The sequence below is a fragment of the Bactrocera oleae genome, chromosome 6 (assembly GCF_042242935.1).
Source record: "Bactrocera oleae isolate idBacOlea1 chromosome 6, idBacOlea1, whole genome shotgun sequence".
Classification (NCBI taxonomy): Eukaryota; Metazoa; Arthropoda; class Insecta; order Diptera; family Tephritidae; genus Bactrocera; species Bactrocera oleae.
The window spans coordinates 73176135-73201268 of NC_091540.1; the positions used below are offsets into that span (position 1 = coordinate 73176135).

Consider the following 25134-nt stretch of genomic DNA (forward strand, 5'->3'; position numbering starts at 1 on the left):
ATGTAATGGCATTGTTGTTCTTTACTCACAGAAGAGAATAATTATACTTCGAATTTCTCAGTTATTGATAGTGTTCTATTATTATGTGTCAAAAATCACTTCTGCTTCAAAAAAGCTTTTTATGATCGCTATCACTTTTTATAACTGTGATGTTAAACGCAGTGGAAATTTTTTCAAACGATAAATTGAAAGCTATTCATTTTAGATATGGTACGTTTATTCATTGTATGAGACGCTTAATTAAGGCAATCGTAAAAGCATAAAAATACAATGCAAACACTCGTAAAATTGGAGACAAAGAAGTGTTGTTGTTTTTATTTTCACTGGCACATATTAATATCTCTGGATATTTGTCAGAAAATAAATTGGTGTGTGAATGATTTGGTTGTGATGTGTTAGATCAGCACCGATGATGGCAGTTAACGAAGAAGTCGAGCTGTCTGTTTGTTTGTAAAAATATTGATTATTCGGGACGGATGCGGGTTATGCCTTCCTTATGATGTCTTCGAAATTGTTTAACGGTGCTATCATTAATAATTGTGCACCCGTTGAAGCTTTTCGGCAATCAAACCTACATGCTTTACCGATATCTTCTTTACTTCTTTTTACTTTCCATTGTTTCCATCCCAGTAATTCTGAATGTCCTCAATTGAGTGTTTGTATTGGGTAATTAAGCAGATTATACAAAATAAGACAGCACGCGAGAACGTATAAAGACATACCAAACGAAAATATATATGGTAATTGCCTTTGTAAACACCTTCAAATAGTACAGTTATTCCAAACCACCCACCTCATTAATGTTCACTTCACAACTTATCGACAGCGGCTAATTTTTAACGTAAATCTTCCTCTTGTCATTGCAGTTGGGCCAGTTGAGGAAATATATTGTAATAAAAGCCCGAATGCCGAGATTGTTCAAAGACGAGTTTTGGAAGTCTGTTGTAGTACCTTAAATTGAACATTAAAACAAAAGAAAATACAAGAAATTCAAAATATTAAAAAGGAAACGGTTTTGTTAGATTCTTTTAGTTTGTTGCTTTTGTTATTGTTATTTATTGTTTTACATAATCAACAATAAAAGTGGCTCGCGCTTGTTCGGAGGCAAAATGAGTTTCAGCGGACCGAGCGGACCACGTGATAACGTGCGAAAATTATCCTTTCTGGGCTTCAACACAAAGAAGGTGAGTTCATAAAATTATATTTGTATTGTAATACTAAATTCTTATATTCAATATTTTACACAACCAGTTTGACAGCCTAAAAAGTTGGGTTTTTGGGAATTCAAATAAAGCAAATCTACTGCATCCATTATTTTAAAATTTTAAAAGTATATTTATAAATATTTTTACACACTAAAGGTTTTGAAGAAAAAAATTAAATCCTTGTCGACTTACAAGCGAGCTTTATGTTATTTTTTAAGGTATATACTATCGAAAAATGCAAAGAACAAACCATTTTCGAATTTACACACTAGGTGTGTTACTTTAAGTTTTATTTTTATTACACGGATTGCCCCGGGCCACGCGGTAATTAATAAACTGAATTTTCTAACTCAGTCGAACCTTTATAGATTAAGTGTGAAATGAGCTTATGTCATTGCCATCAAACAGATGAACATGTTGCTGATAGTCATGCAGGAATCAATCCCTGTAGTAATCAATAAGCATGCGATAAGGAGAAAGCTAAAGAAATGTTTTACGTTAAACAAACAGCATCAGGGTTAGCATGATATCTATTCAGGTGAAGCTTTTGTCAGAAACCTTTACGGAACTTATAATCCTTTCAATTGAATTATCCAATTTGGAACCAACAAAAAGTTTTTGAAATCCCTCGGTACTACCCTACTGTATTTCTCAATCTTTTACTTGAAGTATAATAAATTTAGCGCGTGAAAACAAATCGTCGCCGTAACACACCTCCTAAAGTCTTTGACTGTGCGAGAGAAAGTCTTGCATAATTGTGAGCAAACACACTATAATCATCACCATAAAACGATAGTTTTATCGAAATTATGAATTATTACTTAGTTAGAGGAAATATAAATATATCAACATTTACATAACGTAGAACAAATTGCTTTATGGCCAAGTTTTCTTTGTGTACTCGCCGCTCAAAATCTGCCCTGAGGTAATTTCTTCACATATATACCGAATACTGCCGTATTAATGGACATTACTCATGAGTGCAGCCTTCGCGTACTTACGTGACGCGCTTGAAATTCAATATTGTTTATACTTGCAAATAATTAACAATAACAAAAAGTTTAGTGTGTCTAGTTTTCTCTAAATATATAATGCCTTATAAATATCGGAAATAAAACTCAAATATAAAGTCGTGTTCACTTCGTCGATTCCCTACCACCGGCGCCTTGTCTCTTTTCTTGTTTTCTGAAAGCAACAACTCATTAAAGCGGCATCCAATTATATAAGATTATGTCGATTTCTTTGTTTAAGGAACGTTGTTTGTTCGATTTGTAACATTTGTGAAATTGTAAGTACTGGGCCATGTACTATAATTGTTAGTCCATTCCACATCTATCGACCTGGCTATACTTAGTAAAACATACTTTCGAATAATTAATTCGATGGTGGTGATGGAAGTGATAAGCTTTTCAGTAAATCAAATGAAGTGGCTATCCGATAACTGCTACTGAACTTATCAAACAATGCTAGAGCTATTTGGAAATGATAAGCTTGACGTTGTTTTTAATTAGCAAATTAAATTTTGTGAGATAAATTTAATTTCCTGTCTGCAGCCAAGAAAGCCACAATCGTGACGCAGTAGAAGAGATTATTACTTTTAATGGATAGGAATTTGATTTCTAGATTCAATTAACCATCATCCAACCACCGACGTGTATTCCAACTGACTTTAGTGAGAGAATTTTCTATGTATGCACTTGGATTCAGCAGTTAAAATAATAATTCGGGGATTTTTGTCACTCAAGATCCTTCCCAACTATTCATTGAGGTAATAAAAGAAGATGAATATAATAAATATCTGGGCATATACCTTGTTAGAATGACTTAAGTCGACTTAAGCAACTTTGACAAATGGCCAGAGATGACAAATGGCCAAGTGATATTTAGGAAGATCCCATTCTAGCTCGAATCTCTTAGCCGCTAACGAATAGGAGCCCTGCCAGACAAATGCTAGTTACAAGTATAATCCAACATTCGTTTCCTTTGAGGGTAGTGACGTCAATAAGCTTCTTAACATTGAAGCTGCAACAAATGTATATATACTAAAGCTGCTGTTATTGCATTTCAGTGTTTAGCAAAAGCTTTTGTCTACCACCGATTACTGTTAACTGGCCACTATTAGCTTGCGTTATGTACAAGTTCTATATGTAGATATTTACACCGTAATGGCTTTAAATCCATTTAAAAGTGTGATAGTCCATTTTCAATATAGCGCTGTACGTAACGGTCATAAATACGGTGAGCACAGTGGGTCTTCAAGTTGTGCGATTTCAGAAAGAAGCGCCCTAAATTCGGTGTGTAGTAAAGTGCTCACAATTCGGCTAACAGTAATTAAGTATTGATAATTAAATTATCGTGTGATATCCTAGTGAACCACGGCAATACAAGGGGAAGTAAGTTTAAAAATTCACAAGTTAACTGAACCAGGGAATAAATTGTTAGCAAACACAAAGTGAATTATTAAAAAATTAACATATTTTCGCGCCCGTCTTAGCCCGTGACACCATAATTTAAATCAAAGGCTAAAACCAACAGCATATATATAGCGATAGGAGTTTTGTACTCCAGCAAAAATAATTACTTTTGAATGCTAAATGCATAGGCACCACTCATATGTTTTGTGAGTAGTAGCCAGCGACCTCTGACCTTTGCGTCAGGCGCGTTGACACATTCAACTAGCCAGAAAGTGCGAACAGGCTGTCCGGCTGCGAGTTCGTGCAACACTGGTGTAAGCAAGAGCAAGTGATAGTACAAAAGATAACAACAACAACAGACAAGACAACAAGAAATCAATATTCGTGGTCAAGGTCAATGTTAACGCTTTGGCAAACTTGCACTCAAGCCAAAAAATGCTTATTGACCAACTGTTGACTGCGCCAGCGGGGGCTAGCGCTAAGGGATGGGCCAATATACTCGCACTGGCACTTGTGGTTTTCTGTGAGCGGCGAGAGAACGAAGACACCAACTACGTGGGTGACCGTTGTGGATGGACATTGCAAGCCGTTGACTTTTTCAAAGACCCACTTGCTTACATAAATAAAAAAAATATCAAGTATTTGTTAACCAAAATATACGCATTTGCACCTCGGATGTGAATTTAACTATAACACCTTCCCCAAATAGCCAAGACAGTTAACTGAGCGAAAAAGGCAAATGAATTATTTATGCGCTGCACGTGCTATGCTTGTGGAATAGACTCGGTTGTGTGAGTGTGTGTTTCGATTACGTTTAACCACGTAACGCGTGGATTAACAAACAAGCAGCCAATCTGTTTTTGCGATTACAGCAATCTTACGCCTTTATGGTTTTTCTAAAGGACGCAATACTATATCCTCCTGGGGATGGGATGAGAAGCTGCATCAGCGCATATACACATACGAGCGTCGATCTGCTATTGAATCTTGAGGATTCTCGTTAGTAATTATTCACTCTTGGTTTGTGTATACACTCATTTGAATGCAAAAATTAACATTTGCTAGTGCTTTCGCATTTATAAATCCCTAGGTATACATAAACTCTCGAAACAATTTAAATTATTTATCCAGCCTATTTTTTCTGAAGGTTCAAAGCACTTACTCAAATAAAAGCGCGGGTTAAACTCACTCTTTTCATGGCACATCTGGCTGTGTCATTCCTCCTGTCAGTTGAATGTCAGCAGACATCTATTGCCTTGCGATTCATGTAACAGCGCATTGCTGCATGGCACAGGGTGAACGAGATTCTAGGTTGGCTAAAAATAATTTTACTGTGTTAAATAATAAATTTATTTTATATTTGAATTATTACTGCTACGCAGTCATACACGTACTCATCCAGTGGCTCGCTTTTCGTTCGGAAAAACTTAATCCGTGTTGCTTCTGTTCTCGCATTGTGTGCATTGTTTCCCCTTCACAATGTGACTAAACAAAACGAGAAGTCGTGAAATATGATATAACCAGATCGAGCAACAGGCAGCCCACAACTCATTGTCTACATTATTGTTATTGAAATGTACACGCCATCGCCCGCACAGTTTTGTATTATATTGTGGTAAAGCGAAATGCTTTTCTCGTGACTTTTAGGCAGAAATAAATAATTTTCAGACATCTAATTTTGAACGGATGCAAACGAAAATATTCATATTTAAACTAAATATAAATAATTAAGTTCACTTTTCCTAAAAAATGTTTGAAGACGAAAGTTAAAGAGTCATAATTTGAAGGAACATCACTTATTTGTTAGTTACCGCCATCCCTGAAATCCATTAGAGCGGAGTGCCAAAAGAGACTCGCAACACTTGTCAGAGGATATTTCAAATTCGCAAGCCCAAATGCGAATGGATGTAACACGCTTATAAATACATAAATGTCCTTGTGTTGGTAAGCAGATCCCAAAGGGACACATATCAAGCTGAGACGTGTAGTGAATTAAATGCTAGACAAACTATTATGTTATAAATATGCTTTCAGGTTGTGTGAAGTTGAAACAGAAGTAGTTCTTTTGGCTTTTCTTACTCCCTCAGCTTTCTAAATTATAGTTAGCAAGCTCATTTTATGAAAAAAAACACGATGGATCTAGTATACTTGTAGTTACCAAATGAAAAGATTTAAATTTTTGCTGACTACCCTAAAATCAGCTATAAAAACATCGGAAATGGGTTAATCGAACCAAATATCAAAGATGTCCGTAGAGATTACGTAGAATAACGGCAAAGTTCCAGTAAATAAGAATGTGCTTCTGCTATAACAACAACAACAAAATATGAAACGAATTTAAGCAAGCTCCCGCAACTGCCCTCTCTGGGGTGTGCGTAGCGCCTGTGCCTAATCGGAATCTAGTAAAAGTAAAGACAGCTTTTCACACATAGAAGTGCTTGCGCTGTTGTGTGTATGCAAAGTCTTATCCGCTTTGGCTGCAACAAAGGCCTTCATTTGCACCCGCGACTGCACAGCGAAGCATACATACATATACACGTGTGCGTGTATGCAGAATCACTTATGTGGCCTTGATTGGCCTTGACCGAGCTCATAACTGAACTTTAAGCGCCAGCTGAACAGCCAGCGCGCAACCCTGCCAGCAACCCCCTCGCCATGCAAGGCGAGTCGGAAAGTCATGTGCTCGCCACGCTCCGCTCACAGGCGCTCAATCGCTCAGTTGCTCTGCTTGTTTGTACTAAGAACCAGTTAAACAGTCGCTGTTAACGCTCACTGTCGGTGTTGTTGTTGTATTTAAGCCGCTAACGTCGGAAGTGTAGAGAGACACACAGATAAAATATGAATGCCAAATAAAAGGCAAAAGCAGAATTAAAAGAATCTTCTCGGGTGCATTCGCACCATTCCACCTGTTGGTAGTCGAGCCAACAGGGCGTATGAGCAACACATATGAAGGTGCGAGAATGTACATATTTTATATCATACTCGCGCCGTCAGAGAAAATTGCGGATATACCCTCGCGGCGCTCCGCTCCCTCGGCGGCCAGTGGAAACGCGCGTAAATGGCACCAGGAAATTCAAAGGAATCAGCAGAAGTATTTTGTGGCATCTTATTCACCTGCAAGATTTGGGTGAATACAAATGAAAGATTTACTTATATTCGTCTGCCATAATGAGCGTCCTTTAGTGGAATTGAAATTGAGTACACCTATTACGTCAACAAGTTTTCTTTGCAGAAATAGGGTGACCAGGCGTGTACAATAACAGCAAATCTTTTTGTAATTTTCGACTTTTGCTTGTAATTTAATATACACACGCACATCAAGTTGATAAAAATAAGTGGATAGGTAGGTAGATAGGGTGGATCTTTGAAGACGCAACTTCCGAGATATAGCCAAGAAGTAGCGATTCCTTTCCTATACAAAGGCTTGCATTCACATCGAATATGTTCCACAGTTGCTTCCTCTTTCTCTTGGCAGCTTCCACAGTACTCGTCGTTTGGTAGCGCCAGTCTGGTGTTAGTACTCCTACTAAATTTTTATGTCATTTCTTTAGAATTTCAATAGTCGACACGTGCGGCCCATATTTTATTCAGCCAAGCTTTTCTGCTTGAATAACAGGTCCGGGATTGTTTCCATCAAGACATAAATCATTTAACATATTATATTTGAAATTGAAATATGAGATAAAACTTTTAAATGTGGGCCTATACTCCGCTAATAAGCTGAAAGTGTTTCCCGAGTTTTGTTCAACCAATGTGCATTGTTTTATTCTGGTCACACCTAAATCCCCTGAGTGGCCTGGCGTAACTGCAGCTCTCAAAATTTCAAAGTCTGCTAACAGCTGTTAGCTTGCAGAAGTGACAAGCGAACAGTGCCTCCCCGAAATGCCCTGAGCAAGCTGTGATTCCGCATAGCTCACGCAGGGAGTGTGCGCAACGCACGGCGGCCATCGGTGGAAGAATAGTAGGAGCCACAATAACAGCAATGCGAGATACACTGGCACACTTTTGTGGCAAAGTCTTTTTACACATGTCAGCAGCAACACTTGTCTTCGAGAGCGCACACACAGTCGTCGGCGGACGGTAGTGCGCTAAATGGCTTATCCTGCCACTGGCGGTGAACACTTTTGAAACCTGCCTGTTCTGGGACATTACTGTCCGTAGGTTCTTGTGTAGCGGCAACGACACACAACCATCGTCGGCGGTATATACTCGTCACAGCTTAAATAACAACTTGAGTAGCTTTAGATAGTGAAATGGCAAGGAAAAGTGATAAATAACTCCACAACAGCATCGAAAGTTGGCGCTTAAATTAAATTTGTTATTTGACATTGAAATTTGACACATGTTGATGTCGTTGACGGTGCGGGCGTGTGGAGTGCAGGCGGAAGCGTTCGGCGGGCTTTGACACTCCCCACTAACGGCATATCGTCTTGGCTAGAAAGTGCTAATCGAATTTTTAGTGCAAAGTGTCAATTTATTTTGCTTACTTGCAACTAAAACGCTTAGAAGTGAACTTTTTGTGACTTTTTCGATGTGATTTATGGCTTTCACGTTGCAATGTCGTAAGTGGCGTTATGTTATGTTATGTAAACGTTGAATGCTAAAGAAGATGCTTCGGCTGTGACGTAGTGTGAGCCATTGAAGGTCCTTCAAGGCGTTTTTGCCTGGATGTGTGTAAGGTAAAAAGGCAAAAACAATGAACGAGGTGAATATGGCCATGTCGAGCTCGGTTGCCCAAAAGCCTAGCGCACAGTTATAAATATCCGAGTCGATTATCGCCACTGCAGAGTGCTAATGTGTGGCGTTGTGACGCTAAAACCATATAGAACCCTTCGAAAAAAAAAATGAAAAAATAAACACTAAGCATACTTGAACACATGGACATTTATTTCAAACACATTAACGAGCGGATAATGTGCGAAGCCCTGTTGATGGTTGTGTAATCGCAGGGTGGCAGCGACACGCCTGTTACAAAACTGCTTGATGACAGCGTCTGTTGGGGTGCCAAAGATGATTATATTATAAATTTTGTAGTGTGCTAATGGTACGCTTTATTCAAAATAGTGGGTACCTCGTTTTCGATATTTAACAGTGCCCTTGAAAACGCTGCATACAATTCAGCGAAGTACGCAATGAAAATTATTTGTTGGTGAACAGAGAAAACTTTCTTGTTCTTCCAGTTGAGATGCCAAATAATTAAAAAGTGCGTAAAATTATGAAGTTCAATTTTTCCTCAGAACAAATTAGGCGCGTACTATTTAAAACCACGAAAACAAAATTTTTGTTAATTTACTTAAATAATACATTCGGCAATTATATATGTGAATATTTGTGTCGAGATGATTTCATTTAAATTAATGCCCATTAATTCGCATAAAACTTTCTTACTATTATTTTTATCTTAAACGCAGAGGAAGTCAAGGTGAAATACTGGTGGAAACTGTAGCAACAACTTATCGCGGCCAAAACGTTGACCAAAAATTTCATCTTGGTATCCTAACTGTGAACTTTGTGTATGTAATCATTCTACAACTAAAATCCGCTAATGCCCACCTCTCTTTACTTCCATTCCGATTAGAACCTGAAAGTGATTTCTAACCGTAGTTTGAAAACTGTATAACTATCACCGCGCTTGAAAATAATAGTATAATGGTGAGATACAAATTCTTTCAGGTGATCAACTTCCTGAAATAAATTCGAAACACAAAGTCTCGCTCCGGACATTACCATGAAACATACATATCGAAAGAACGATATCTATAATAATGCAACTACTAAAGTTTAGAAACATTCATGCCCATGTCCGAGTGTTGGTAAAAACTTATTAGTGAAAGATAAATCTCCAAAGTGAACAACAACATAAAGATAGTGGAAACTTAGACATTCCGAATGTTCAAATAGCCAACTGTGCAGATTGGCACGACCAAGCAGCTCAGCGCACTTGGCGGCTAGCCAGTCCACTGACGGTCGTGGTCTCGGTCGCAAACTTACTCTTCCGGAAAACGTTCGTGCGCTGGGAAGATAGGACACGCACAGTCCCAGAGACCTTCAATAAATTTTAGTTTTAGTTTATATGCCAAATAGGAAGCAATAAAATAACACATACATATGTACGTACATTCGTTTGCAAATAGTGACAAGTGTGAAAAATGAAAGAAACAAACAATAACAATTATAAATATTGTGAGCAACACAGAAAACAGCGAAGCATACAAACTTGAAACGGTGCAGGGAACCGTAATATTTGGAAATGTAAGTGGGCCAGTCGTGGAGACGCTTTAGAACCTGAAAGCATAGACTTTTAGTTTTTAATATTCAGCTCAGTGAAGTTCATTTAGTCCATGTACTTTGATGCCATTACTAAGATCTAATGTACAACTTTTCTTAATTACATCATATTTACATCACTCAAATATGACTAACTGAAAAGAGAGTAAAAATTAAATGTCCTTTACAGGAGACATGCATCACAAATCGACGAAGGAACTCCTTAAGACACTGCAATTACAAAGTCATTGTATTTCCACTGTGTACGCTTGGCTGGCTTTTCCTAAGGCGTCTGTATGTGTATATGAAGTGGCATTTCAACAGAGGGAATATAGTAACTTGGCGCCCATTGAAAGTCCAATACTACTCAGGTCAAAAGTATTTGTCCAACATAATTTTCGTGGCATTCTGTGTCAATGTTATGTATAAACTCGCTCAGGATTTAAATATTGGTAGATGAGAATCCAACCCACATCCCAAAGTTCACCCCATGTCCGAGTTCGTTGCTCTGCTGCAATGCACACTCGTACCAAACAGTCATCTCCGGCAACTTTTGCGAAAAAGTCCATTATGTGGCTTCCTTGTAGCCACAGCTGCGAAAGTTGAGTAATCCACTAATTGCATTTCATTTATTGTATTTACAGACACATGCATATGCGAGCGCTTCGGTGCGAGCAAATGTGTCGCCGGGAATTGTCTAAAGAAATATAATTCGCTCATTTGCGAATGGAATTTTTCGAACATGCCAACCGGCATAATGACCTTGCTGTTCAATACCCCATTGAAGCCTCCCTTTCAAAGTATACATTTAGCTTGCTCTAATCATTATCTAAATAAGGGATAGTAATTACTATAAAAAGCCGATAGAAAATGTATAGAATATATATAGGTTTGTGGATAATAAAGCCAATTGATGTGGTTTTATTAAAATCTTGTTAATTTTATCCATTTTTATTGAATAGTACTTGCGATATTTGTTCCCCACAGTTTCATATTGACATCGCTTCGTTTGCGCGCTCTATTTCCCTTCATTCTCTTTGTACGCAACCTGAGTTTTCGCACTATCTTTGATAAGCGTTACAAAACAAAGATGAATATCGATTTTCACCTGAACACAATAAAACGGAACACACCGTGCGATTAGCATGTAAACATGTAAACAAAAATAAATAAACTTCTGTCTTATTACTTACTAAGGAAAAAACTCTATTATGAAGATCTTTATCTTGATGTGGACATAGCAGTTTGTATGGCAGCTATATCTTAGCGGTTTAATGGAGGAAAGGACGTGTACAAACTTCAGATTGAGATATCGAACCAGAGGGACTAGTTTGCGTACATATGTGGGCATGGCTAAATAACTCAGCTCGTCACACTGATCATATGTGAACATATGTATATACTTTATAGGGGCCCCGAGTGTTTCAAACTTCGTGGCAAAGATACATCATATACCCTATCCAGGGTATAAAAAAATTAACCTTTTAATTCCCTCCTCGATATAACTGCTGAGTGCTATGTTTATTAGGATAAGCTTATATACTCGTATACATACATACATATAATAAATTGAATTTACCATTTACGAGTATGTACCCCCCAAACATATTTTCTCAGATAACATGTAACGATTACTTTACGTTTTCTGGGGAAAACAAAAACGTTCTATTTATAAATATAAACAAATATTAGCTTTTAGTAGTAATTGCCACTGAAGTATTTGTGTACTTGCCACATGCACACCCACACCTCATTCGACGAATTGAAAGCGAGTAGCGCAGCGCGTTCGCTGCCGGTTAATGACATTGTTTGCCGATTTCCGGATAAATGTAACAAAGACACTACAATAACTGGTGCGTTATGTCGACATATCTACTTTAAATCGCATTTACCGTTATTTTTACGAGTAGTTGGTTCAAGGCTACTCGAGATTTCGACATGAAAACTGTGGTGTTGACTTGTTGACTTTAATTGTAGTGGTCTAGAAGTCAGTGATATACCCAAATTCTTACCGTTACCAATGTATATATGCCACCAATTATAAGAAATGGCACAAAACTTCAAAATTCACTAGTTTCATACCATAAAATGAGGTTTATTTGAAAAGCCTCCTTATGGGATATTGGACTTGGTGGGATTGATGAACGGGCCTCTCTATAGCAAAATTAATACTCGTATACCATATATGTATTAGAACGGATTTACTCATGCTTATTACTATTGAAGGTAGAAAGTGAATATCCTTTCTGAAGAACCCTTAAAAAAATTTACATAATTCTGCCAGCCTCTGGTTAAACAAACATCTACTTACATCAACTCATGTATGTACATACCTATGTATTGGTATATGATATTTGTACATACATATGTATATGCAGCAATGACGGCGTTATTACATCACACTTTATGATATATTTCCCCATCAAATATTAAATTGCTTTTATTGAAACCAATTATTGACACTTTGTTTTGCTTCATTTAATCAAACCTGCACGAATTTAAGTTCTCACAATTGTGTTCACTTTGTATGCATATCTCCAAGAACATTTTGTTGCCGTTATAAATAAATCAGCCTCGTCACTAAATATTACTTCCCCAACCTAAAGAGGTTTAAGAACTATTTTTTTTAACCAATTTTGTTATGGCCGATTAATCTCTTCAATTGATTGAGTGATTCAGGGCGTGAATTACACATGTTGATATCTTTCACTTACAAATACTACAAATCCTTAAAACGCTGATACTTGATGTCCCCAAGTAAAGATCGTGCCTGTGTCAATTCATTTATATGATTTATTTTTAGGGGTTTCACATTTTCTGACGATTTTCCTTCGAGTTTTTATTTTTAGATTTCCTTATTCCTTGCAATTTTTCTGAGTGTAGTGAGTTAGAAATATATTTTAAATGTGTAGCTTTACTTATATAATAGGCAGTCATTTAGAATTACGAGCTGCAGAGCTCTTCACCTTCGATTGATTTAAGCGAATGTAAACAAACTGAGAAGCGAGCGAAATTTCAGACAGTTAACAATCGTTTATGGTAAATAGAAGTCACATGACTTACATGCATGCGTTCCATTCTATTCACTCAATTGAAATCCACTAATAGTATTGTACCCCAGAAAGTTGGACATTCGGCTGAAATATGCGGCTTCATGTATTCGTGTTTACAATCAGCCGCCACATAGTTCGTGTGTATATACATGCAACGTGTTCGGCCACACGAGATGCGTTTCAATGATGAACTTCACAGCTATGCAGCAGTCAATATTTGATTTGAGGCATCTTTCGCCTGACATGCCTTGATCGGTCGTGTCGTGTGCTCTGAAACAGGCGGTTGTAAGTTCGCGGCGTCTGTCGAATCGGTCCAAACAATCTTACATAGTCATCCACGTGTAATTATAAGACACTTATCTTGCCCAGTGATGGCTTAATTTTTTTATTGTTAGACGCACTTATGGCTAAGACTATACTGTGGCTAAGACGACATCTGAATCTTTTTCTGCTCTTCTTTTACAGTCCACCGGGAATGAGGATCCAAACGAGGTTTACTTGGATTCGGAAATGGAAAAAGTTTTCGCCGGTCCAAGTGCCCATAAGGAAAAGTTCGATGTAACGACATTTCAGGACGCAAATCAGCCGATCGGATCGTATAAGCAGAGCAACGGTAAGTCGAAATTTCGCCTATTTTTGATTTCGAAAGCAAAATAAAAACAAGTCAATGAAATTTAAATTGTCAACAGCAAAAAGTTTAGCATCAATCATTTAGCGAAAATAAAAAAACAGGAAATTGAAAAAAGATACATGAAAATTTATTTAAAAGAATGTTAAGGAAAAAGTTAAGCATAAAAGTGTTACAAATAAATAAATGCAATAAAAATTATTAGAAAATTATTTAAAATTATGAGTTCACGTGTTGGAGACATCGAAATTGATCAGGCTTCACCCATTATAATTACAGTGCATCGTAAAAGTGAACTGAACATTGAAGAAGATTCCGAATATGAAAGTACAACGGATCCCGTTAATCTACAAAATTATGATGACCTACCTGAGGACTACCCACTAGTATCAGAACGCGCTGGACACGGTGACCACTCGGTAAGTTTAATGACTAGGAAGAGACGTCATCGGTCAAATAATTGAAAACCACGCCAAGGAAATCGTGAACAATAAAAAGACGCTTGAGATGCCTTTACAAATATTCAGCAGAATACTACAATAACAGCATTTATGTATTTCTGTCAACAGGATAATTCCGCCGAGGAAAAGCAGGTGCACTTCGGAAAGAAAAAGGCTGTAGTAACACCGCCCACTTTAGTATACGATGAACAACCCGCTGACAATATACACGAACGAAAACGACGAAGAAGGTACATAGATAAATAAATACATACAAACACATCTCTCTTTACGTGAATTATTTTTACAATTAATGCTCACGTTTTTCACAATTACTCTTCATTAACAATTGGTAATGAATAACTGTGCTTTATGATTTATACTTTACTTTACAGCCGCCATCAGTATTATAGACAACGTAAATTTTCCCATCAAGACAGCGTGGAAACCAAAAAGGTGGTCGAGGAGAATGGCGAGGCCGGTGTCCGCAAGGTATCCGTGCAACCGGAGGATACCACATTAGAGGTTATTAAACGTGATCGATTGGTCCTTAAAAATTTCTTAGAATTTTATGCGACATTAGTTTAGAACCGACCATATTCATAGCAAAAAGAAATTTCATTAAATTTTGCTACTATTATTTGGTACAATGATATCAAGGCTACATCTACTTGTATGAACCGCATTTATTTAAGTAAAATAATCGGAAAAGTTTAGAAATACTTTTATGAGTGTGGTCGGAACACGATTTGTGTTTTAGTAGAGACAAAAGAAATCTTTAGCAGACACTTAGCCGACTATCTTTATAAGACGTATTCATTCATCACTTGCTTTGTTTTGTGTGCTTTTCTCTCACCTCTTTTGTGCATAAAATTTATAAATTAACTTATAAAAAATCGCTAATTAAAACAAATCAATGCCAACAACAATATGCAAACTGCAAATTTCGACACCACAGCCAGATCCGCAGGTTGTTATTCACTGCAAAGGCTTAAGCATAATCTTTCACTCCAAATACTTTTCTTAATAGATTACTCAAATATATTTTCTGAACTTATTAGGAGGCCGATCTCAATGAGTTGAGATCTCATCGTTCCGATGATCCCCGTGCGCTCAGACGTCACAAAATCCACCATTCATCAATCAAGTTGCGCGAATTGCCGCAAATTAGTGTGGCGGGCTTGCAGCTGAAGAAGGTCTACGATCATAGTCCGCATGAGGTAATACAATAAGAAACTGCCATATTCGTGTGATTTAGAAGATGGGATATGCATCTACGTTTTAACACACCAACCTTTAACTGTCTCCCAGATATTTGTGCAACTCGATGAACTCACTGGCTTAGGCGAAGAACGCGAATGGAAGGAAACAGCCCGTTGGATCAAGTACGAGGAAGATGTTGAGGAAGGCTCCGATCGCTGGGGCAAACCTCACGTTGCTTCACTCTCCTTTCACTCGTTGCTCAATTTACGTCGCTGCCTCGAAACGGGTGTTGTGCTGCTGGACTTGAATGAGAAGGACCTGCCGGCTGTGGCATACCGTGTTGTGGAGCAGGTATGTGGAACCGTAACCTTAAATCATTATTGTCTGCCACTTCCTATGAAAACTAGAATTCGCCAAATTTCGTCATTGCCTCATATTTTCATCGTTCAATTATTTTACACTTCCGCAGATGGTCGTTGAAGATCTAATCAATGCCGAGGACAAACCGGCGCTCATGCGCTCATTGCTGTTGCGTCACCGACACGTGAACGAACACCAGAGCGGCTTTCCGTTTACGAAGCGGAAATATAGCAGCTACAGAAGCTTACAGGTAAGCGGAGCTTAGCTTTAACATGCTTATGTAATCTTATGTTATCATTACTTTTTGCTCTCCGTCAAAGCTAACTAATTCACCTCGCACAGACCTCGTCTGTGATCCGTGTGGTGTTAGAGAGCTAGTGCTTCTGTATTTTATGTTTATGCTAAACTACTAATCCATATTGTATAAGTCAAGTCACTCCATATATTTTATAATTTTCTGCCTAATTTCAGTTAAGTTCGTATCAAAGTCTGTACATACATATTCGTATTTATTGAATTACTAACAGTCCATGTCACTTTGAAATATATTTACTCACTCTTATATTATTCACTCTTAATTATATTTTTTGCTTTTTGGAAAAATTGGGTAATAATATTATGTATTTTGTATGTTATTCAGTATTAATGTACATATATCAATGTAAGTCAAGCTTAAGAGTTGTTATGATTATAACTTAGGGCATACCTTGGCTGGAAATTTGGAAGAATTTATCCTAGACCACTTTTTAACATTAACTATGAAGAGACTGCGATGCGAGTAGTAGTAAGAATCGGGCATTGCTTTCACCAATTCTATCAGCAATCGGCCTTCAAGCTAACCTCTCTCTAGATAGATTCTTTAGCGGACTACTCAAGAAATTTGCTACGTAATAAATTCACATCCGTTGGGGAACGCTATATATATATACATGTGAAAAATAGTTATTGATTGAGCTGTTGGATGTTTATCGAATAAAATTTTATTTACGTAATAAAATTAAATATCGCTTTATTATTAATTACTCATATATTTACATATTTATGCTCTTTGGTATATCCATCATTTATGTATACTGTATGTCTCTGTCTTTCTCTTTCTGTTTTCACTTTATTATATTTTCTTCACACAAAAATCGTCAAATCGACAATGCTATACCATACCATCGAAAACGTTGGATAATCATAATTTTTATTACCCTGTTTTTGTTCCAAACATCGGCATGAAAATGTCTTCATCCGCGACTGTGCCTACCCATACATATGTACTTACCTACATGACATTTCAATTGCTCATCTCAACAATCACATTGTGCACCCTCTTCGTCTAACTGTAACCTTGTGTGTGCCTAAGCAGAAATCACCGCAAAAGAATGGCAGTAAAGTCGCCACCGCGATTGCCAAAACTGTAATCTCATTAACTTTTCTTGCAATACATATGCTATACATTCATATAACTATAATAACTAAGTGTCTACAGTAGCCGTCCAATTATGTAATCTAGCTCAGAGGAAACGAGCGGACTCGCTCAGCTTAGTTCAGCGAATTGTGATTTTTCTAACACTAACATTTCATAGCAAAGTAATGTCGTCGATTCGATTGTTATTATATCACCCGCTCTAATTTGCACAATTCGTTGGGGCGAGTGTTCACATAATCGAACGGTTACTGTAGTTGATTGCAAAAGCGTCGTAACTCATAACGAAGCTACGTCAGAACATAGTGCTCAAGTGATTGCTTTCGCTTTTTTAATAGAATTTGATATATCGTCAGCTATGTTAGTTAAGATTTTGCCTTGGCCTTTGGAGCAAACAAAGCAATTCAAAGTTGTTGAGTTACGTCCCTCTTGCAGAAAGCGGCCGCTTTGTGTTGGAATATAGTCACAAAGCAAACTTAAGATGTTATTCGTGCTTAATGTTCCTCAAAATGTCAATAAAAGAAATTCAATAAAAGTATAGAAAGTTAAAATCTATGTAAAATTTTAATATGAAGGCTTCGAGCTTATATTAAAATTTTTGGCATCAAGCTTTCTTTGATTCTTTGTGTGCTATGCTTCTGACAACTTTGCTAAGTTTTAAATGCGTTTGACAAACACATAACGTCCTCAAGTAAATATGTAAATACTTACGAAAATAAAATTATTTCTCTTTCTCTTTTGCTTATTTTAAACGCGCTCATCTTCTCGTTTTTTTATAAACCCGAAAAATCTGAAATTATACAAAATAAAATTGAAAATTGGCTAAAAATAAAAAAAAATATAAATTTATCGAAATTCTATTGAAAACAATCGTCTGCAAATATACGAGTATTTAACCAAAAATCCTAAATTCCGCACCCCAAAATACCGACAACACACACTTGGGTTGTAGTTGCTTTGGATGGGCGGCGAAATTCAACAGCAACAACAATTGGCACTGCAACAACATCTTACCAACGTTGAAAATGCCAAAAAGCGACGGTCTGTATGCGAGACCCTTAGTGCACCGCCCACATCCATTTCACTTTGCAGCGAACCGCACAACGGTACCAATAGACGGCACTCCACCATGTCTTACTTGGGAGTAATTACAAATAAATTAATTTAAATATAATCTCAATATTGAAATATATATAACGATTTTCGTTTAGTTTGTCAGATTTCTTTTCTGGTTTTGTTCCTTCTAACTCCTCTAGTTTTCTAAGTTTGTACATATGTAAGTGAATGCAATCGAAATTATTTTGTTAAAGCATGTTCAATTCTTATTCTTTCCCGCTTTTGCGTTTTGCGTCTACTGTTAAAAAATGTCTTTTTAAAATGGGTTTAAAACAGTTTTTGAGAGTTGAGGTGGGTGTCTTTGCTGTAAGTTGACATGACTTAGAATTCTGTGGATCGTTAGCAGTAGTTTGGCAATACCGACAAAGGACAGCTATAAAGACCCCGCCAACCAGTTTCCAGAAGCAAAAAATCATTGATGTTTTTTTATCTAACAAAAAAGAATCCTTCGAGAATAAAAAATTTCAAGTCTTTTTGAATAATAGTTTACTGTACACAATGCCATAGTGAACTTTCATAGCGACGTGCGTCTTTCTTCAAAAATATACCAGTTCTTGAAAATGAAACCGATTGGAGTATGCTGAGTCAACCCTTACCCAGCCTAGGAGTGGCTTCGTTACCTTTTCGTTAAGTCATGTTTTTTACATTTCATACTAACATATCCTTCCTTTTCTTGGATAACCCTAACACTGTGACCCATGGAAACTGTAGACATACCACCATAGTTACGGCTGAGATGCTGTAAAATGCTTTCTTTTTTAGTTACTTGTGTTAATTGAATGAACTGTAGAGATTGAAAATAGTCTTGTTATTGAAAAAATTTTATTAACGACTATATCCGTATTTAATTGCATTAGTTCTTCTTAGAATACGGTTATTTTGAGAACTTTTTCCTTTTTGTAAATATAAAATATTATATTCTCTTAGATCTATTTTAGTGTGTAAACATTTTTATACTTTTTTACGATTTTCGTTATTGTTTTAAAAAAATAATCGCATGCTTTAGTAGGTCTACTAACCCGAAACTATACCCGCTAAATGATTAATAATAGAATTTCACGTCTTCCTGAATTTCTCCAAAATTCTGCATAGTTCATATACATATATTATATTTTTATAATCACATTACCTTAGAACCTCTCTGGGGAAGACAAAAAGCCTAGAATAATGCCGGCAGCTGAGATTGGTGGCAGCAAACGCAGCAATGAGTTGAAGATTGATATGAGGGACGACTTGTATTCTTCGTCGCAGGAGAATCTTCAGAAGCTGCAAAACGACAGCATACTTAAGCGCATACCTGTGGGTTCTGAAGCAACAACGGTGTTGGTAAGTAGGATTATATCTCAAATTTAAACGCTTGGCTTTGCGTGAGTAAGCTCAATATCTTGTGGTACAGGTGGGTGCAGTCGACTTCCTGCAACAACCAACCATCGCATTTGTGCGTCTTGCAGAGGGTGTGCTTATGCCCACTTTAACAGAGGTAGCCGTGCCGGTACGTTTTATGTTCATACTCATGGGCCCTCCAACCCTTGACTTGGACTATCATGAAGTGGGTCGATCCATTGCAACGCTAATGGCAAACGAACCATTCCACGCAATTGCATACAAGGCAGATGATCGTAAGGATCTGCTTTCGGCCATTAACGAGTTCTTGGATGATTCAATTGTGCTGCCTCCAGGTAATTGGGAGCGTCAAGATCTCTTGCCATTTGCGGAATTGAAAGCAAAGAAGGACTGGATCCGCTCGCGCAAGCGAAAGGCATTAGAGGTAAGCCAAAAGCTTAGAGTCTTCTAACGTCTGCAGATTTTTAACAAATATCCTATTTAGGTAAAAAATGAATTGAAGGAGAAGATAAAAGAAGAAGCTAAAATAATTGTTGAAAAGAAACCGGAATTGGAAAGTGGTGATGGAAAGAAGAAGATTAATCCGTTAGAAAAAACGCACAAGTGGTGGGGTGGTTTGCGTAATGACCTTAAGCGCCGTCTGCCCATGTATAAGAGCGATATCACCGATGGTCTGAACACGCAAACGTTGGCCGCCACGATCTTCATGTATTTTGCTTGCCTCTCGACCGCAATCACCTTCGGTGGTTTGGCCTCCGAAAAGACTGGCAATCTGATTGGTATATCAGAGACCTTGTTGAGCACAGCACTTTGTGGTTTAATTTTCCACACGATTTCTGGACAACCGCTCGGTATTATAGGTACAACTGGTCCACTGCTGCTCTTTGACGAAGCGTTGATTAACTTTTGTCGTGAGAACAATTTGCCCTTCCTCACCATACGCGCCTACATCGGTGTTTGGTTGGCCATCATTGCTACTACGCTGTCTGCGTTCGAGTGCAGCGTTTATGTGCGGCTGTTTACCCGATTCACACAGGAAATTTTTTCTGCATTAATCACATTGATCTACATCTATGAGACATTGATGAAATTAGTTTCGGTATATAAGAAGAACCCGCTATTGGCCGACTATAATTTCCCACCAGCAACACTAGCACCACAATTACAGGGTTTTGATAATACAACGATGGAGAATATGGGTAATGTAACCGCCGATGTTCCGGTCTTGAGCACTACATCCAGCATTGGTTTAATTTCGAACATCATATCCCATACTAACATGCCAAACACTGCACTTTTCTGCACGATACTCACCTTGGGCACCTTCACGATCGCCTACTATCTCAAACTCTTCCGTAATTCCCATTTCCTGGGACGAAATGCTCGCCGTGCGCTGGGTGACTTTGGTGTGCCGATCGCCATAGCGATTTTCGTGTTGATTGACTATCTTATACCACAAGTGTACACGGACAAACTTAGCGTGCCGGAGGGTATTTCACCCAGTGATCCGGAAGTGCGCGGTTGGTTGGTGCCCCTGGGAGGTATGCCTGTTTGGGCACCCTTTGCCTGTGGCATACCCGCCATTTTGGTATACATTCTCATCTTTATGGAGTCGCATATTTCGGAATTGATTGTCGATAAGCCGGAGCGAGGTCTGAAGAAGGGCTCCGGACTACATTTGGATATTGTGATATTAGGATTTTTGAATACATGTTGTGGCCTCTTCGGCACGCCATGGCATTGTGCAGCTACCGTGCGTTCAGTAACACACGTCTCTGCTCTAACGGTGATGTCAAGGTGCATACTTATTTTTGTTGTGTGATATTTATTATATATATTACATTGTGTGTATAACGTTTTCTTTTTTTTAGAACGCACGCCCCTGGTGAGACTCCACGCATCATCGATGTTAAGGAGCAACGTCTCTCTGGTTTCTTTGTGGCTCTCTTAATCGGATTATCCGTGACAATGGCACCTTTGCTGCGATTGGTACCTATGGCGGTGCTGTTCGGTGTATTCCTATACATGGGTATCGCATCGATGAGCGGCGTACAATTCTTCGACAGGTAAACTCGGTCACACTTCGTCATTTATACTATATACTACCGTTGTAATACTTTCAGAATGGGATTATACTTTATGCCTGTAAAGCATTATCCCCCCACACCGTATGTGAAGCGAGTGCCCACTTGGAAAATGCATATGTTTACCACAATACAATTGCTCTGTCTTACTTTACTCTGGGCTGTGAAATCGTCCAAAATATCATTGGCTTTCCCCTTCTTTTTGATTATGATGGTGCCAATAAGGCAGCGACTTGCCATGCTCTATACACCCGAACAACTGCAAGCGGTAAGTGATCTCCTGTTTTAGTTTTATCAAACACCCAAAATAATTTGTCATATAATTGCGAATGCAAATGCCCTTTCTTTTTAAACCTAGCTCGATGGAAGTGAAGCCAAAGATGAGGACGAACCCGATTTCTACGAAGAAGCAACCATTCCGGCATAAGGAAGGACATGTACATATGAAAAGCTGTATTTAAAGCAAATATTAAATAGATTTGAAAAGCTTTATAAATAGAAAAAGTTTAGGATATTGTGATTTTATAAACCATTTCAAATGTATTTAGTTTGTGGTGAATAAGGCCGCTAACTTAAAAGCCTGCATAACTGTAATTGAAGGAATTGCCTGTACTTAAGCATAAATTTATACACTTAAGTGCTTTATAAAATATTTTATTGTTCTTAAAGTCATTTAACTTTTACATATTCTATTTTATGAATCTTTTGCTAGTTGAATTCGTTTTAATTTTTGAAGATAGAGTTGTAGATTTGCATTGATTAATGTTAAAGGAACCACAACAAAAAACAAAAAGAAGCAAAGTATTTTTCTACCCTAACGCTGTATAACTAAAACAAAAACAAAAACAAAAATCTTAAGCAAAAAGTATTGTAGTCACTTTATTTATATAAAGAGCAAATTGTATGTTATGTGTATGTATATGTTAAAATTAAAAAAAAGTTAATAGAAGAGCGTGGCGCGTTCACGATTAAAGTATTATCTTGCAAAATCAAAATTACTGATAACTGTATATGTGTATGGTAATTAGTTGAAGGTATTGCAATTTTATTAGGTATTAGTATAGAAATATTAAATAAATTATTGTCGCAAATCGCCAGGCAAGTTGTGTAGAAGTGATCCAAGCAAATTTTAATAACAAATATATATATGATGTGTTACTAATTGTTATCGAAATGCACTCTTACCGAAACCAAAATAGTTCATACTTAATAGAACCACTGAATGTCCCTTACTTAATGACAACTTAATTAGTTGTTATTGATCTTAATTAATTAAGAAATCAAAGCTGTGTGTGCATTAACACAAAAACGAAAACAAATACAAATCATTTCGAGGCGAAATATGTGAACTTAGTGCTTTGTAAGCCAGCGAGTCTATCGCTGTTAATGTCATTGTGATGTACTGTACTTATCAGCTTGGAACAATAATTGAAACAAAGAAATCGAACATGGAACACCGTTTATTAGAGATGCTAAATATTTTCAGACGCAAATACATGCATACTTAACAATCAAAGATATGAAACGTTATTATATTTAAAAAAGTATAAAAGACAAATTTTGAAAATAAACAAATAAAATAATCCTATTGTTATGACTAAAATCCTCTTAGACTTAATAAATAAAATATTGAGTGATTTAAATTAACACAAAATTTGCGTTTAAATACATATGAAGAACTTAAAGATTGACCTCAGACAATTTGCGGACACAAAACAGCGCAGTAAGTACGACGGAGTGCAAGGCATCAAAGTAATAACGTTGCAACTGATCGCATCGTAATGGTTGGCCGAGCTTTTTCTTCCATCTATGGCCTGCGTTTTGCTGTAGTCCGAGGAGTGGAGAGATACCTAACCCTTTCGAGCAAACGCAAATCGGAAATACTTGTTTTGACCTTAATCGGAACAGATACCGACTTCAGGTCCTAGGCAGGCACTTCCTCTGATGGTGTGATCCAAACCACGGCTTCCATAAATGTCAGTCTTTGCTCTTAACTTACTTTCATTAATAAAGGGTGTGCATCTGTTTCCACTTCACTTGCTTAGTTTCTACAACACGTAATTGTATTTGTCTGACGAAAAAAATGAGTTTTTGAAAATATTAAGAGTTCGAAGAATTTAGTGGCAACGTCCAACGATATAGAAATATTTCCAAATTTTAAATTTCTAATTTTATTTTCCCTTCATCAATCAGCTCAGTTGTCTTGCATTGTTTACGTTTAATTTACAATTTCACGCATTGGTTTTGAAAATGTTTTGAAAATCCAAATTTTATTGTACAAAAATTAAAAAAAAAATAATAAATAAACCAAAATGAGTAATTGTGTAATGAATATAAGTGCGGATAAATTAAACAACTTCATCCAACAATCCGCATCAATTGAGGAATCACTAGAACTAGCCAAAAGAGGAACCGAACAAATAAGAAATGAAATTGAATTGTTGAAACAGATACAAAAGTTTCATGAGGAATACGACTATCTAACGAATGCGTTGAATGACAAAGCGAGATCAAAATCTGAAATTACCACACTTAAAAGGGAACTCTTCACTTTAGTGCGGAAACGAATACAACTGCTTCGTATTTTCAACAAACATTGCGACGATTTCAAATCGGACATGAAGTTGATGCGCCAATTGCAATCATCAAATGACTTTCAATATGAGGTCGGGGATGGCGGAAGCGAATGTGATGATGCCGATGATATAAACGAGCAGGTCGGTATTCGCAACACAACGGAAAGGGAAACGTGGTGCAGTGAAAATTGGTTTTCTCCACGCTCTTCGTGTACTACTTTTGTTTAGTCGTAATAAGAGAATAATTCCACCACCAATCAATCCGATCTGGAAAAAGGATTTTCATTAAAAGTCTAACCTGGCTTTTACATTTTTATCAAATTTCGTTCATCGCAATAATTAGATACCCAAAAAGTGCTAAACACGCTTAGCTGAAGTGCAAACATACATATGTACATATGTATATGTATATCGTATATCAAGTGCTTTGAAGGTATACATATGTACATATACTTCTGATTCGTAATAAATCAACATTTAACACTATTTGAAACAAGTATGATATTTGCCGCCCATTAGGGCTCTTGGTTTTGCTAGGCAGTCCAGAGAATCGACAAACGAACGATTGATACAATTTCCAAGTGTGAACGTGAATAAATTTTCCGAGAATGTGTTTAACCAGAGAACGTAAAAAACGTTCTCTGTTTTAACCAGCACAAAAATTTAAAAGCTTTGAACATAGCCAACAAACAATTCCATCATTCAAGGTAAAAATATAGCCAGAGAATGTTAATGAATTTGTCTGATGCCCCTTTCAGAATGGAGATTTAGCAACATGGCCTATTAGCGGCTTAAAATATTAATTTAATTGATTTTGTTTTATGCACTATGCGTTCTAAATACACACCATATAGTGCTCTTATATGTTTACTCATATCCTTATTTCATAGTTTTTCGATTTAGCCCATTTTATCTAAATACGACGCTATGAAAATGCAGCCCAATCGGCAATCGTAGTATTTCAAAAGGGCATTAGTCCATTTTTTAATAGCAAAGCATTGCAAAAGGGACGAACGTGACAACATAACCA

The 25134-nt window shown here is 37.2% G+C and overlaps 2 protein-coding genes and 1 long non-coding RNA gene across 9 annotated transcripts; 2 read left to right on the forward strand and 1 right to left on the reverse strand.

The window, feature by feature from the left end:
* Positions 1-288: 288 nt before the first annotated feature.
* LOC118681102 (uncharacterized) lies at positions 289-5334 on the reverse strand. Its single transcript, XR_004976730.2, has 3 exons — positions 5014-5334; positions 4809-4935; positions 289-951 (listed from the first exon to the last, which is right to left on the reverse strand). It is a non-coding gene; the product is annotated as an uncharacterized lncRNA (long non-coding RNA).
* Ae2 (Anion exchanger 2) lies at positions 947-24590 on the forward strand. Of its 7 annotated transcripts, none has more exons than XM_036363979.2 (16): positions 947-1184; positions 13405-13552; positions 13847-13986; positions 14137-14258; positions 14403-14532; positions 14966-14977; positions 15069-15227; positions 15319-15561; positions 15680-15820; positions 17937-18128; positions 19235-19426; positions 19497-19868; positions 19929-21241; positions 21316-21510; positions 21568-21796; positions 21887-24590. In XM_036363979.2, exons 1-16 carry the CDS (start codon positions 1110-1112, stop codon positions 21953-21955), a joined length of 3732 nt encoding a protein of 1243 aa, XP_036219872.2. In that variant the 5' UTR covers positions 947-1109; the 3' UTR covers positions 21956-24590. The 7 variants fall into 7 exon arrangements, with proteins under 7 accessions (XP_036219872.2, XP_036219890.2, XP_069968171.1 ...); XM_036363992.2 differs by lacking the exon at positions 947-1184 and adding an exon at positions 3438-3598; XM_036363988.2 differs by lacking the exon at positions 947-1184 and adding an exon at positions 9230-9871.
* LOC138857909 (THO complex protein 7-like) lies at positions 23841-24332 on the forward strand. The gene has a single exon (XM_070111982.1). The coding sequence runs from the start codon at positions 23841-23843 to the stop codon at positions 24330-24332; it is 492 nt and encodes a 163-aa protein (XP_069968083.1).
* Positions 24591-25134: the final 544 nt, after the last annotated feature.